Genomic DNA, 16,683 nt, shown 5'->3' with positions numbered 1-16,683 from the left:
GTGTGGGTCTAGAATCTCTGACATTTTCTTCTTGTTATAGTCGAACCACTTTGCCTGTCCATCCACGTTGGCATATCGTGAAGAGTTTGGCATGACAGAATGGATCAAGACTCCAATGTCAACATGTCTAATATTTATCATTCAACCAAATATATAATTATTAAGTGATGCCGCATGCCTGTCAGGGAAAAAAAAAAATGCATGAGATTTATCTAACTCACACATTAAGTCACATAAAACGAGAGTCAGAATAAATTTGAGAGTGAGAGCATGAGAGCGGTAGAATTATGGCTTAAATAGTGAGAATTTAAATTAAAATACGCCCAAAACATGAAAATTAGAACGCGTTTAGAACATTAAAGCGACACTCGTGAAGAAGAATTGTGTGATTAAGCTCACAGTATTTAACTCACGCGAAACAAAAATGCGAAAGCACAAGATGGAAAAGAATGGCGCGAGGCTTTTATCATTTATGTAAAAAGGTCGGGTCGGGACACCGCTAACCATGTGCCCGCAATCCATTAATATTATATTGTCCGGTAACCGAGTAAATATCCAAATTTCTAGTTATATCTTATCCTCATTATCATCTCATCTTCAATACTTCCAGCTGAAACTGCCCAAACACCACCATTCAAGCTCCCCTCCCTCTCTAAAACAACATACATTATGATATTCCGACACGAGGAAGAAGAGCTTGTATAGCCGATAGAATTGGAACGAAGAACAATGACATTATCGACTGCGAAATTACGAGAACTGCCACTCCGCAATGCAATCCCACTCACCTCTCACTCACCTTCTCCTCTCCATTTCCTTTTCTTCTATTCACCCCCCAAATCCACTCTATCTCTCCTCAAAACCTTCTCTTCCCTCCGTAGTACCACCGAAAGTAACGGCCGTCTTAACAGCGTCTCCCAGAAGTCTAGAACCAATGAACAGCGCGACCCGTGGAATGACGAAATCCAAAACCCTAACCCTAACCCTAATTCTCTCAAGTCCAAGGGTTCCTCTGCTCCGTGGCTCAACAAATGGGCCTCTGCGAACCCTCCGATAGAATCGAATTCAAAAGTGAATTCGAAAGTGGTTGAAACAAAGCGGGCTGATGGTGATAATCAAGTCGAAAGTCGGTATTTTGATGGGAAGAGTGGGACAAGCGCGATAGAAAGAATTGTCCTTCGGTTGCGGAATTTAGGGTTGGGTTCGGATGATGAGGAAGAGGAAAATGAGGAAAATTCTTCTTCACCGGTGACAGGTGAAGAGAAATTGGGGGATTTGTTGAAGAGAGATTGGGTGAGACCTGATGTGATGCTGATTGAGGACAAGGATGACGAGTCGGTGTTGCCGTGGGAGAGGGAAGAGGAGAGGAGGGAGGCTGTGGCGGAGGACGGGAGGGGGGTAAGGAAGAGAATGGTGAAGGCGCCGACGTTGGCAGAGTTGACCATTGAGGATGAAGAGTTGAGGAGGTTGAGGCGGCTTGGGATGACGCTTCGGGAGAGGATTTCTGTCGCGAAAGCAGGGGTTACAGGGGCAGTTATTGAGAAGATTCATGAGAAATGGAGGAAGTCAGAGCTGGTGAGGCTTAAATTTCATGAGACGTTGGCACATGATATGAAGACGGCGCATGAGATTGTCGAGGTTGGTGGGTTTTGATGATTTATGTTATGAATTGTTTAAACAATTTGTGGACATCGTGCTTAGTTTTTCATCTATGGGGAAGAACCAAATATCGAATTGTGTATTAATATTCACCTAATTTGTTTTTTTAACAAATATGTCAATAATTGCAAATGTAGTAAACTTATATAAAACCAAATAGATTTTCTAATGCTACATTGCAGGACCCAGACTAACACTTCCAATACCACGATCATTGTTGAACTTCAAATCAGAATTTGATTTGCTCATGCAAATTTTTAGTTTTTATAAAGACTTTGTCATCTGTAGCTCTTAATGCCACAACTTCAACTAGCTTTATTGACTTTTCGTTTAGTTTCAATTGCTTACTGTTTGGCTAGTACGATATTAGTAGTTTCTGATTTTTTTTTTTTGTTTCAAACTGTCTATTGTGATGGTCAGCGTCGAACAGGAGGATTAGTTATCTGGAGAGCTGGAAGTGTCATGGTGGTGTTTCGGGGAAGTAACTATGAAGGGCCTTCTTCTAAACCCCAAGCCGTTGATAGAGAAGGTGACACACTTTTTGTACCAGATGTTTCTTCTGCTGACAATCAGATATTAAGGAATGGCAATGGTGCTACTTCGACTCTGGAAAAGAGGGAACCAACTCCTTTGGGCCGTGTTGAGAACATGACAGAAGATGAAGCTGAATTCAATGGCCTGCTGGATGGTTTAGGCCCTCGTTTTGAGGATTGGTGGGGTACAGGCATACTTCCTGTTGATGCTGATTTACTTCCTCAGACGATTCCTGGCTACAAAACACCTCTCAGGCTTCTTCCTACTGGAATGCGACCACGTCTAACCAACGCAGAGTTGACAAATTTACGGAAACTTGCTAAATCACTTCCCTGCCATTTTGCCCTCGGTATTGCTCATCTTCTATGAGTATATTATTTGTTTTGATCTGTCCATTTCTAACATCAATTTTTATTCTGGACTTTTCTACAAAGGGAGAAATAGAAATCATCAGGGCTTGGCAGCAGCTATAATAAAACTTTGGGAGAAAAGCTTAGTTGCGAAAATTGCTGTCAAACGTGGAATCCAGAATACAAACAACAAATTAATGTCCGAGGAGATAAAGGTGTGTTTGTCGTTTTCCTGCTCAGTCCATGAGTTATTTTCTCTTGTTTACCTTTTTTATTTTTATTTTTTATTATTATTATATTTTTTGGCAATATCAAGTGAGGTTTATGATTAATTGTGTATGATAGTCCAAGCTGATTTTTTTTTATTGCAAACTACTGAAGCAACACTATGATATGAAACTCTTATGAAATTTTAGGACAGTTGAAATTGTACCCCGGGGAGTGTAGAGAATGGCCCTAAAAGCTCTTTAAATTGATTGCCGATTGTGCATGTCATATATGGCTAGAGTGGCAAATGAAGTGAACTGAGTACTAAGGTGTTCTTGGTAGGCTCATTCAAACTCGGGTTATGTCGCAGTTCAGTTGGAGCTTGAGTCAGGTATCATCAGTCCTGTTGAAGTTTGGCTTGTCATTGTTCAACGAAGCTCAAGCTAAATTTTGAATTAATAGATAGTAGATACTGAATGAGTATGACTTTATATAGAACTTGAATAACTGTGTCGGCAACAGGGCTTTCACCCTCTTTCACCTGCTCCTAACAGCAGGAGAAAGGAAATAATTTTTGCTTTGTTGTGGCCTGGCTTAAACTGAAGGTTTTGACCCGTGGGTTTTCATTGCATGAACGATGAAGAATCAGATGGAGGGAAACAAAAGGCAGAGAAGATGGAAATTATTCTACTCAAAATAGTTTTCCCTTCTTGAACTCTAGAATCTCATAAAGTTTATCATAGACTCGTTGGATTAGTCAATTGCCCTTTTAATATCCTTTTCCCTATTTGTGCATATTTTAGGAACCTAATGGTGAAATATTGGCCATATTTTCATTAATTGCCCCAAGTCGCAGTTTTTTGTATATCCCTTGCACATGCTTGGGAGAAGTTGTTCGCTCCTTTGAAGATGATTCCTTCATAGAATTTTTGTTGGAACTTTGATCAAGGAGAAGAGAGGAAAAGTGTGCTGGTCTGGTTTCTATTTGGGTTTTCCAGTTAAATAGAAAGCTAATTTTTAATTTTTAATTTTTTTTTAAGGATAAATATGCATTGGTTTGGGAAGTTTTGGACAAAGTGCAGTAATTGACTTTGCTTATATTTTATCAATAAAGATTTTGAATAAATTCCTTTGAATTGTAATCTTCTAAATTGAATTATTTTTGGATAAATATGCATTGGTTTTGGACAAAGTGCAGTAATTAAGTTTGCTTAGATTTTGATCTCTAGAGATTTTGAATGAATTATTCTTCTAGATTGAATCAGTGATTGAGCATAAAGGTCATGCATTTTAATTATCACTACCTTGTGGGACAGTTGGTGGTCATTTTATTTATTTATATATTTTTTAACCTTTCAGAAAAAAGAAAAAAAAAAAGAAAAAGGATGGAAGGTCTTACTATTGATGCAGAGGTTTGGTTGATCAATCTTGGTCTCCATCATTACCTAACCAAAGGAGACTCTTAAGTCTCTTATACCCTTATTGATTGAGTTGATCCCAGATACTTGCGATCTTGGAGACTTAGTGAGTTTACGGGGGACATTCTTGACTTTGCTTTTCCTCTTGACTTAGTGGGTTTTCTTCTTTTCTTTTTTTCTTATATCAAGTCAAGTGGGAACTAGGCCTTTTTGTCTTTAATTTTTTTTTGTTTTTTTCCTTTCTTTTCTTTTTCTTTTTGTCTTTATTGAAAATGATAAAGATTGCATTTAATTGATACTATTTATTATTTTGTGTCCTTGGTGTGTATATCGAGCTGCCTATTCTTTCATGAAATTTATTAGGAAAAAAATTTCTTTTCTTTTCTTTTTTTGTAAGTATTAGGAATATATATATATATATATATATATATATATATATAGTTAAAATAGATCACCACTACTACATTAATAAATTTGACCTTATACAGTCATGCTGTGCAATTGTTTGGTTTTCTTCAACATGCTAGGGTACACTTCATTTATATGGAAATGATTTTTGGAAATAATCAATCAAGATGTACTGGTTCTAACACGTGAACTATATGACAGAAACTAACAGGAGGTGTCTTACTGCTCAGAAATAAATATTACATTGTCATATACCGGGGTAAAGATTTTCTCCCAACAAGTGTGGCTGCTGCTTTAGCGGAAAGACAGGAAATGACAAAACAGATTCAAGATGTTGAAGAGAAAGTGCGGAGAGGAGCAGCAGAAGTAGTTCCAAAGGGTGAAGATGGACAGCCACTGGCAGGTACTTTGGCCGAGTTTTATGAGGCTCAAGCCCGGTGGGGAAGAGAAATATCTGCTGAAGAACATGAAAAGATGCTGGAAGAAGCTTCCAGAGCTAAGAACGCCAGGGTGTTCAAGAAATATGAACATAAACTAGGCATTGTAAGTTCTCCCCCCCTCCCCCCCCCCCCCTTTTTTTTGTTAAATTTCACCTTGAAAAGTATTTGCGAATGTCTTCAGTGAGCTAATTACTATGTTTATGACAAGTGAAATCGTCACAAGAAACACCAATAAAGTGTGGCCCACACATATAGGTTTGTACCCAAGAATAACCTATACACATCCAAAAATACAATTGATAATATTTACATTATCTAGAAATCCAGAAAAGGATTCCAGGGATAGGTTAGTCCTGTACGATTCAACAGCGCGAGAAATTCAAAAAGTTGCTCTTTAGCCTATATACTGGCTTCTCTGCATCCTCAAAAGATCTGCTGTTCCTGCATTTCCATGCACCAGAACAGGAAAAGCAGAGCTGTAAGTTAAACCTTCCTTTTTTATTTTTGTTTCTTATTGTTACCTCTTCTCCAGCTTGGGAAGACCCCAGACTTCGATATAGGAAGCACCCAATCCATCTAAAACAAATTCAGAATAAATTGTCACCAACTCTGCTGCTTTCTTGCACATGCTACAGAAACCAAGAATAATTTCATCTCTCTTCTTTGATTTATCAGCTGTGATGTTTCTCCCTTGTGAAGCTTTCCAAGGAAAGAAAACCACCTTCTGATTTTTCTATAATTAATTTTATTTAATGAGCGTTGACTTATTTAAGAGCCTGGTTATAAGGCATTTGGAAAATCACCTTAAGCACCCCTTTTAAGTGTTAGAAGAGTTGCTGTTTTTTTTTTATAAATTTGCTAATGTCATCCAGGATCTCTCTCTCTATCCGCGTATGCAAATTAACTTAAATATTCTAACAGTTTTTTGACTCACAATTTTTTTATTATTTTTGTCTTTTGCTTCTTTTTATTCTCCCCACCCTTAACCGTCTTTTTGACTCATTAAACTTTCTTCCCACACCTTCTCCTTTATTCTCCTCAACTCTGCAAAATGGGATGTAAGATCTTTTTTGTGCTTAACTATTTGATCTGCATTTTCAGAACGTAGGAAAATGTTAAATGACATTGTATCAACTATTCAAATCATAGTTTCAGTGAGAAGATTCCATTTTCCTTGTTTATTTTTTTATTATCTTTTCTTTTAATAGATTGAACTTTCTTAAAAAAAGATGACACACGTGGAGTGACTTGATTGACCAAAAAGTCTATTATCATTGTGTTACTTTAGAGCAACAGGTCCCTGTTTTTGATGGGTGAGGCAGTGGAAAATATTCCCAAGAAAGGTTATGTGGCTTGCTCTAGTTTTGGCTTTTGAATGCATCATCTCTGTAAGGAAGGAATTGAGGCTTTCTATCTGATGGAATTTGATTTAGAAATGATTACAACATTAAAGCTTAGGCTTTGGTTTTTAGTATGTATGCCAAATGCCAACTTAAGTTGTTTACACTTTCAGCACTAGAGTTCAATTTATCATTTTTCTTTTCGTTGTAATTCACGGTTTCGTGTATTATATATATATTCTGTAAGTGTTCTGGTATTTTATATATGCTAGTAATTAATAAATAAGAGAAATGCCAGAAGAGATGACATGAAATGCATCCCCTACTATTTATTTGGTGTCTTCCCCTACAAAGGAACTCATATTCCATTCATAATTCCATCTATTATCGTTTTATCAGAATAAACAGCGGAGTGTCGAGGTTGAATGTTTAGTGCTGGTAGTTAACTTTATTTTATTCTTTATTCTTAGTGTTGCAAATATTAGAGCCTTGTTACACTGACATATATTTGACTTGGTTGGATTTTGAATGCATGAACAGGCCCAATCCAAGAAGCTTAGAGCGGACAAACTGCTAGCTAAGATAGAAGCGTCCATGGTTCCTGTTGATCCTTTCGATGACCAGGAAACAATCACTGACGAGGAACGGTTTATGTTTCGCAGGGTTGGTTTAAGAATGAAGGCGTACCTGCCTCTTGGTGAGTCATTTTAGTTTCCTGACGAGAAAGCCTTTAATTCTTGTATTTTAGGCCTTAACTACCAAAAAAAAAAAAAAAATGTGTAGTACCTTAATTGCACACCCTTGGCACCTTTCACTGGATTTTTATTTTTTCAAAAAAAGATTTTTCAGTCTACGATTTAGATTTTGGCAATTAAAAAATGTTGTGAATGGTTATGTAGTAGATGAAATTTAGGAAATAGTAAAGAAATTTTGAGAAAAGTACCGAAGTTACAAGGCTTGATTGAGATCCACACTGAAACTATAATAGAAGAGTCCCAGACTCATTGTTCAACTGAGAAAAACATTTCAATAACTTCTATCTCATTTTGCAGCTACTAGCTTCATTTAAGCATGCTTGAAAAGATTACAGACGTACATAATTCTCATTAACATGGTTACCTCAACCAAATTGGACTCATATTATCAAAACGAAGCTTCTAAATTTGTATGGGACAAAATGGACACCTAAAGGTAGATCACAGCGCAATTCTTGGATTTTACAATCTTAAATAGTAATTTTAGAATATGGAATTTTCTAAAACAAAACAATTTCTAGCAAACGGAATTTTCTTCATTTTTAAAATAACTCAACTAATTTTTCCAAGAATAGGAAATTACAACAGTCAAGAATCAGGACCAAGCACATACTAAACCCGTACACAAAACTGTTCTAGTCTGTGGAGTTATTTTTATATCACATTGCTACTGACAGTCTTGACACTTGCAATCACTGCATCATTTTTGAAACTATGTTAATGGTTTATGTATAATTATCTACCAGGCATTCGTGGTGTTTTTGATGGCGTTATTGAGAATATGCATTTGCATTGGAAGCATAGAGAACTTGTGAAGCTGATATCCAAACAAAGAACTTATGTTGAAGAAACAGCAAGATTATTGGAATATGAAAGTGGCGGGATATTAGTGGCAATAGAAAGGGTCCCAAAAGGTCATGCTCTAATTTACTATCGGGGAAAGAATTATCGGCGGCCTATTAGCTTGAGGCCACGAAACCTTCTGACAAAGGCAAAAGCACTGAAACGTGCAGTGGCTTTACAGAGACATGAGGTTTGTCATCTTTTACGTCCCAATGTTGTTATTGCTTTAATAATGATAATTTTGTTCATTTTATTATTGCTATTTTTTGCTTACCCTTGACTTTTATCTCACACTTTTTATTGCAGGCTCTCAGTCAGCACATATCTGAACTGGAGAAAACCATAGAGCAGATGAAGAAAGAAGTAGTAAGCTTTGCTACTTAAATTCTTGAACATGAGCTCCTACACAGTATTTGAACTTACTCTTGGTTGGATCTAATTTATTAAATTTTAGATTTATCCCACAAAAACTCAAAATCTATAGTTTTCCCTGTTTTTTACTTAATTCTATGTCACTTAAACTGTGCAAGGTCCTTGTTTTACCTAGGGCTGTATATCTGTAAGTATTTGGTATTTTCAGTTTTGTTTATATTTTTAGCCTTTTTGCCCTATAATAGTAGATTAATAGGGGGGAGGACAAGAAATAACACACAAGAAGTTTGATTATCCGATGCATTCTGATGTATGCATAGGACATACTAATATTTGAGCCTCCTTCGGAATTGATTCTGTCAAAGCTACATCACAAAATGTAATCGAACTTCCCTAATCGAACTGGAAGTATTATTGAATCAAGATGATTTATCGTAATGGGGGGTGGGTATAATCACAACGAAGCAAAGATTTTATGTCCACTTTCATTGAACAGAGACAGAACCAGGTTTATCTAATTTAATAATACTGGATTTATATTCTCAAATTATTAGAGCCTATTGCTTTTGTTCATTGTACTGCATATAGACAATTGTTGGTTGTTTAACCAATCCCTATAGACTGCCTAGAAAACAATCAACCACAGCCTATTGCGGAGGGTGTATAGTTAACTTTACACTACCTTTAAAAGGATGTGGAAGATGATTTATTTTGCACTTGAGCAAGCATTAGAATATTTTTTGGTCAATAATTCACATTTAATTGCTTTCACGGAAACTATGATTAACTTACTCGGATAAGCCCCTGACATGCCCACTCGCTTGCTTGAGATTATACTGGCCTTCACAAGAAACTTGCCAATCATTTGAGAGTGCAATATGTACGGAAAAAAGTGGAGCAAATCCCAGACATAGTTGAATATCTTGACTACACAAAAAACTCAGCTACAATGTGAAAGTATGAGAAAAAGTCTCAGTGACAATACCTTTGTTTCCTCAACTAGTTTGTCGTCTTGACCTTTCCTCAACTGACACATGTTCCTTTGTTGATGTAACTTACGTTTTATATTTAAGTTGGTCACGTCCAACGTTGTTGCAGAAGTTCGTTTGATAGCAAATGACCGATTCACTCTGCGTAGATTGACTGAACAAAGAAAACCTTCCACTGGCAGGCGATCGTGTTTTTTAGAACTGGAAGAAAAAGATGGAAATGGACTGTTCAAAATGTCACCTATACCCTTGAGATAAAGTGATGCATTTTATAATTAGAATTGAACACCTATACCTTTGAGATAAAGTGATGCATTTATAACTAGAGTTATTTCACCATGAAATTGTGTTCTCTTTACTTGTTATAATTTATTGATATCATCATTAAACGTCTTCTACAAATTAAGCTGTGCCGGGTCGCGCCGCGACCCGCTTTCGACCTGACAAACCATTGGAGGAAAATTCTCTGTCCTGTTTTTACTTGCGAGTCGTGGACCCTAATTAGTACTCTCTTGAAGCCCAATATATAAGGGCGTTTAGGGTTTGGAGTGGGTGGAGAGAGAGAGACACTGAAAATTGTACAGAAATAGAGTGAGGTGCTGAAACTTGTAATCTCCGATTTTACACATAGTGAAGACTTTTGCCGGACCTCCACCGTGGACGGAGGCTTTACCATGTATAGATCTTTGTGTGTGGTATGTTTCTGTCGTGTTTGATGATTGTTGCTTGGTTTCACTGCGTCTGTCGTAGCATAAGCTGACTGAAAATGTTCTTGCAAATTGTCCACAGGATGATTCCAAAGATGAGGAGGACGAGAATGCTCCGAACTTAGATAACAACAGCCAGCACAGTCATGTCGCAGTGTTCACCCAAGTGAGCTATTATCTTTGTAGTGCCTGATATTTGGTAAAAATAGTGAAAGCTGTTATCTGCAAATGTATGTGTGTGTAATATGTGTAGAGACATTTTCTGTGTTGATGGGGTCTCCTGGGATTTAAGTATGCAGGATCATCCAGGAGTACCAGGACTGCTAATTTTTTTCTTGGTAAAAGAAACAAAGGAAACATATCTAAACAGTGTGGATATTTACTGATTACTTCTTGTGCAGAATAAGGATGAAGATTTATGGATGGATTCTGACGGAGATGAAGATGAAAATCTCGACTTGGAGGATGGTGAAGACACTGAAATTTCAAGCTTTGAGAACCTTGATCATACTTCCGGCAAGAAGGGTTAAACGAATATGTTCTGAAATCATTTGCAGTGATAGGATGACATTTTTGTTATAGCCTGTATCAGTTGAGGTAATCCTAAGATTTTATACATGTTTGTATATATATGAATTATATACATATAGTCTTTTGCCAGCATAGGAAAATTTGTAGATTAATGAGCACGAGCTTACCCTATCCATAACATTAAACCACGGACTACCATGGCAGCAAAATAAATCAACTAGATGATTACTGCAGGAAGAATAGGCGTACTGCCATTACTATCTTTCTTAAGCCTGGAGTTGTGTTTTATATTTTTATCCAGCTGTTTTTTTTTCCCTTCTTCTTCTTCTTCTTATTATTATTATTATTATTTTTTAAATAAATAAATTTTTTCTCCAAACAGGTTGGTGGAAGTCTCGCACTTGTATCGCATCATGTTTGATTGCTCTCCCTTCGATTTATGTACAAGTTGATGCAGCTGAAATCCTTGGGATTCATTTTCATTCCATCCCCTTTTTCATTGGAATTCAAGTTCGAGTTCAAAATGAATAAGATACTCGGAGGGGGCATCGTGTATCTTTGCAACTAATGACCGTGTGAATATTTCATCGTCTACAGCAATATATTGGTACGCCACCATTTCTGTTGAATTTGGTCTCTGGCTGTAATCTCTTATAGGGAACTTCACTGATTTAAGTCCTGGATGGAAGTTGTAATGATTCATTAATTGGTCTCTTGAGTTTTTATGCTATCTAACGGATGAACTTATAATATCTGTAAAAGAGACATTTTTCATAGCTCTTGCAACAACTTTAAACGTGTAATTATTCCCATTGTAAAAAATACTTGATATTTAGTTTTCTTTGTCGGTAATAAATTTTAAGATAAATTTAATTCCCGCCTAATCTTCTCTCTCCTTATTTTGATATTCCATCTCCTACACTAGATTTGGTACGTATTTAGTGAAATATGAATATGAACGTAAACGTTCACTGTTTTCGTGTAATCCAATTATCATAGATGCCCATTAACTTACTTGAATCTTTGCAACAATTGTTCATGAATTACGTGCATTATTTAAGTTCTTATATTGGGTTTTCGAGTTAATATCATGAATTTGAAAAAATATATATATATGCTTTTATATTTAATCTTTAGAATCGGATTGCAGGCAGTTATGTAAAAGCATTTATGAAAATGACTCCTAAGAATAAAACAAAATTCATGTATCTAACCGACCCCCAAAAAAGGTAATGGAAGTGTTGTTGAGTTGACATTCAAGAAAAATAGAAAATAAATATCATTCTATGAGGTAGCAGTTGTGTAACAATAAATTTTTTTTTTTTTTTGGCCTGTTGGGTAACAATGCAACTCATGACTAATTTCAACCTTTTCATAAGAAACATATGTTAATTAAATACATATATAAGTGGAAAATGAAATAAGAAAAAAAAAATAAATAAATAATAGAAGGTTTTCTGCATTCTACAACTATTAAAAAATTTCATTCTCGCATTTCAAGGGAAGAAAAAAAAAAGGAAAAGGGTTGGGTGCATAGTTACATATTCCAGTTCGCTAGTTGTGGCATTTTTTTTTAGTTAAATTCGCACCCCAAGATGGTATTAGTTCTTTCCTCCGTAAATGGGAGGGTTGGGTATTAGAGCCTTGGTGGTGGAGAGATAATATACAGTGGAATAGTAAGAGTTTGTGTTTATTTGAAATTTTAAAATAAAAATAAAAAATATATATATATTTTATTTTTTACTTAGACACACATGTCTCTTCTGAAACTTGAATCCATGATTTCTTTTGGGAGGTAAGAGACTGACCATTGGCCTGTTGGTTAAAAATAAAAATAAGTGTTCTCAATATTTGGTTCACTTATTTTTGTTTTTTAGATTGATTTCTTTTCAATAAAAAGTTACCTTCAAAACTCATGAAATAATGTTATAATAATTGTTATTTTTTAACTAAATTTTCAGGAAATAATTTTTTTAAAATAAATTACCAAAAAAAAAAATAATAATTTATAAAAAACTGTAAGCCAAATAATTTTTTGTTTTTCAATTATTAACAACTGAAAGTTCTTCTCAAAAAAATTGAATCAAAGTAGGCCTATAACTTCTTACTTTGTGGCGACGACATCTCAATCGGTCTTAAAAAAAAAAAAAAAAAATTAATTTTTACTCAAACGAGGTACTTATGTCAATCGTGGGACATGCATTTACTATTGAACTATTTTGAATTTACAACTTTTGGAACCTCAAAACCAAACTAAATTTTGTGTGTAACTTGGAATTCTTAGTTTCTACTTTCATGCACCACTTGAGAATTTATTTGTTTCATTTTTAGCTCTAGCAACTATCTCTAGTATAAATTAAGCGCGGGTACGATTTCAGAAAAAATTGATTAAATATGCTTATTTTCCTCTTCAACAATTACTTTCTTCTACTTTCATGTCTATTTCTGAAGCTTAACACTTACGATTTCCTATAATTATATGGATTGTTCTAATTAAGTTTCTATTATCTTTACACTCGCATGATCAAATGAGTATAGACTTCTCATTCATATTTTTAAATTTATAATTATTTTTTTCGGCAAGTCATTTTTTTAAAAAATTTCAAATCCAAAAACCAAAATCTCTTATACCACCCCAAAAAATAGATTCTTCAAAACTCTGTCAAAGAAAACCGTTCACACACACACACACACACACACACACACACACACATATAGTAAAAAAGCATGAGGTCTAATTGGAACATAGAAATAGAACAACAGTTACTAGGATTTTACCCTATTTAACATATCTAACTATACAAATTGAGAATTATTAAGACATTAATTAACTTGTGGCATGAGCTTAATTAGCCCATCACATAGTGATTATAGTGTAAGAGGTCCAAATTAACATTGAGCCATGCATAGCTCCTCTCTCTTTAAATTTACTGCAGGAGCAAAGAAGTTTACAAGCTGCTAGTTCTGAATATATTTCAGATAAATTTCTTCACCAAATGGAGTCCAAATTAAATGGTTGCTCCTGTGGCTGTTGCTGCACAGAATGATCCAAAACCTTCGAGGAAGACCCTGTGAAATTCAAACTAAAATCATTTCCAAAGTGAGAAGGAATCCCTTGTGATTGTGGCATATTCAACATGTAATTATCCATAGCTGTAGCTTCTCTTGGTTGATAAGTACTCCTAAGCTGCAATGCCCTAAGAAGCAAAGGATTCATTTGAAGACCTGAGGTTAGCAAGCTTGAAGGCCATGGAAGTGATGGAAGCTGGCTTGCAGCTTCTCTTGCCATGCTCCAATTCGCGTTCATGTTCATGTTCATGTTCATGTCAACATTGTTATTGTTATTGTTGTAATCTTGTAATGAAACATTACTGATCGCACTTGATGAATTCGCAATGGTATTTAAATTTGGGAGCTCAATATCTCCAAATTCATTTGCAATCGTGTTGGTATCACAAGGAGAGTCTAGAGATCGTTGTGAAGATTGTGTTTGTTGCAGTTTCTTCACTGTTGTGCTCTTTTGGAAAACCCTACAAACCACCCATTCTTCCTAAAAAACAAAAAGGTACAGAAGATCATAAATGGTTACAAAACCAAGAATAATTTAATAGTAATGACAATGCTATATAAACCTAATTATCTAATCGAGAAGTACAGCTGATGGTTGGATGCATTGAATAAGACTAAAGTTGCCACCTTATTCAATGCATCCTAGAGATAGAAATCCCTCTGCTACACTTTTAGGTTAGATTATTCGATCTCAGAATCATTATTCTTAATAGTAATGCTATTCAAGCCGAAAAAAGCACACCAATTAAGGAGCATGGGAGAAAAATGACCAATTGATGCATTGATGTGAATCTCACAGATATTATCTTTTCAATATATATATATATATATAGTTGCATGTTAATGTACCTTCGTAGGTTTGAAAGAAACCTTGGTTTCTAGTCTATATTCATGCATAACCCAGTTGGTTTTTTCACCCTTAGGGGCTCTTCCTCTGTAGAATACCAAGGTTTTCTTCATTCCAACCGATACTCCTCCATGAAATATCTCTTTGTCCTTGCCTGTTGTTTTCCAGTAGCCTGCTTCTGTCGCTCGGTTGGTTCTTAAACCAGTTGGGTATTTTCGGTCTCTCAAGCTGAAGAAATACCATTCTCTCTCTCCCATGGAAGCTTTAGCTACACATCAAAATTTGAATCCAAAATTACTTAATTATCGAGGTCTGTGAATTGTCAAAGAAATGAGAAATTTTTATTAAAATTTTATTTCAACTCACTCTTGCACATACATACAAACAAACAAATGTATGTAAACAAATTTATATATACGAACTTTTTTTACGGGAAAAAAAAAAAAATGTATGTATATTCATATAAATTAAGAAACCTCAAAACAATGTCATACATTCCTAGACTCTTTTATATAGATGGCGAGAGACAAAAATGTTAAAAAAAAAACAGAAGAGAAAAACTTCAGACACATCAACAATAGAAAATGCAGAAAATTTTGGTTGTGTTAGCTAGGTTTTGTTGCACCAAATATCATTAATTATAAACAGAATGTTGAAGTTATTTTTATTTTTTAAAAAATCTCCACTAAGATTAAAAAAGTGAAAAAAAAAACATTGTTGAAGAAAAAAGAAAAGGATTAAAGTTGCACATACCAAACTAAAACCAATTATGTTCCGGAAAAAGATTTATTTATTTATTTTTGTGTAAATAAAAAGAGTTTTTATTTTGCTTGAGATTAATTTATGTTATTAGAAAGAAAATAAAAACCAACTAACAATAATAATGGAAATTACAATGAAAGTTGTGAATTTTGTTTAGCATAAAAGAACTTCAAAGAAAAAATAAAAATTATTGACAACCCAAACCCAAACACACACACAAACACAAACACACACAAGAATTAGAAAACAATAGAAACTTGAGAGATGAAATGAAAATGAAAAGGAAAAACATGAATCTAAAAACTACCTGGGAGGTCCCAAGGCTCGCACTTATTAAGATCAACATCTGCAATAGCTTTGGACGTGAAAGTAAAATCAGAAACCTTATGAGTTAGATAATAGGTGACGAGTTCTTCATCCGTTGGGTGAAATCTGAACCCTGGAGGAAGACTCTCCTCCATCTCTACCACGACGCGATCGATAAAAAAAACCAAACAAGATTCTGGTGATTTCTTGAAGCTAGCAGAAGAGCCAAAGTACGGTTGCACTGAGTTCACCTATAAATGGTGCCCCTATTTGTCTTCTATACAGACCTCAACCTTCAAGAAGAAGCAGCCATAGCTAGTCTTTCTTTATTCCATTAATTACAGCTAACACTTTGACAAAGATGGTGCATGAAGATTTAGATTTTTCTTTCGTCAAGAGAGATTTGCAACTATGCCACACTATTCAACATGAGCTAGGAAATTGGATTTCCTTAATTGCCATTTGGGATTTGGTGTTATTACTAGGAAATTGGATTTCCTTAATTGCCATTTGGGATTTGGTGTTATTACTAGGAAATTGGATTTCCTTAATTGCCATTTGGGATTTGGTGTTATTACTAGGAACCCATGATAGTTTCAAAGAAGTAGACTTGAAATTGTGTTTAATAATTAATTAGGAGTAGTTTTAAAAAAATTGTACTAAAAGGAATGGCAATTATAGTTTTGGCACAAGGGTTTGAGTCTGATTTACACCTCATAGAAGAAAATTGTTGTTTTAGTGGCATTGCCCAACCACCTTCACCCATTTCTACCCACCAAACCAAGTAGACTGACTGCTGCCCAATCGGAACATAAGCATCAATTTTTTTATTCACACTTGTAAGCTATCGTCAGCATCATATATATCATTACTAGGGTGGTGTGAATTGATATATTCATTAGGCTTGTTTATGTTTTATAAAAAATTTGTAGCTACTTTAATGAGAATTTAAGATGATACATATATATATATATATATATCATTTCTATATATATATATCATTTCAAATTTCTATTGGAAGTGTGATGATATGTTATTTGCTATCGATCATAAACAACCCAAAACCAAGACCACAATTAAGAAATAAAGTACTGAGAGATGCATGTCTCTTGAGAGAAAGTCATGAATTCTTCTTATTTAACTATT

The 16,683-nt window shown here is 35.0% G+C and overlaps 2 protein-coding genes across 2 annotated transcripts; one reads left to right on the top strand and one right to left on the bottom strand.

Annotated features, from left to right (window-relative positions):
• Positions 1-576: 576 nt before the first annotated feature.
• Positions 577-11,430, top strand: LOC132285871 (CRM-domain containing factor CFM3, chloroplastic/mitochondrial). Its single transcript, XM_059788106.1, has 10 exons — positions 577-1,638; positions 2,080-2,542; positions 2,628-2,758; positions 4,778-5,119; positions 6,897-7,053; positions 7,858-8,144; positions 8,261-8,320; positions 10,105-10,188; positions 10,424-10,619; positions 10,936-11,430. The coding sequence occupies exons 1-9, from the start codon at positions 730-732 to the stop codon at positions 10,550-10,552; spliced, it is 2,562 nt and encodes an 853-aa protein (XP_059644089.1). The 5' UTR covers positions 577-729; the 3' UTR covers positions 10,553-10,619; positions 10,936-11,430.
• Positions 11,431-13,361: 1,931 nt separating this feature from the next.
• Positions 13,362-15,692, bottom strand: LOC132285873 (NAC domain-containing protein 79). The gene is made up of 3 exons (XM_059788107.1): positions 15,539-15,692; positions 14,472-14,737; positions 13,362-14,103 (listed from the first exon to the last, which is right to left on the bottom strand). Exons 1-3 carry the CDS (start codon positions 15,690-15,692, stop codon positions 13,543-13,545), a joined length of 981 nt encoding a protein of 326 aa, XP_059644090.1. The 3' UTR covers positions 13,362-13,542.
• Positions 15,693-16,683: the final 991 nt, after the last annotated feature.

The sequence above is a fragment of the Cornus florida genome, unplaced genomic scaffold (genome assembly GCF_030987335.1).
Source record: "Cornus florida cultivar Cherokee Brave unplaced genomic scaffold, ASM3098733v1 CherokeeBrave_3.0.0_Hap2_Chr11, whole genome shotgun sequence".
Taxonomy (NCBI): Eukaryota; Viridiplantae; Streptophyta; class Magnoliopsida; order Cornales; family Cornaceae; genus Cornus; species Cornus florida.
Note: the sequence above shows the minus strand (reverse complement) of the source record. Positions and strands in the feature narration are given on the sequence as shown.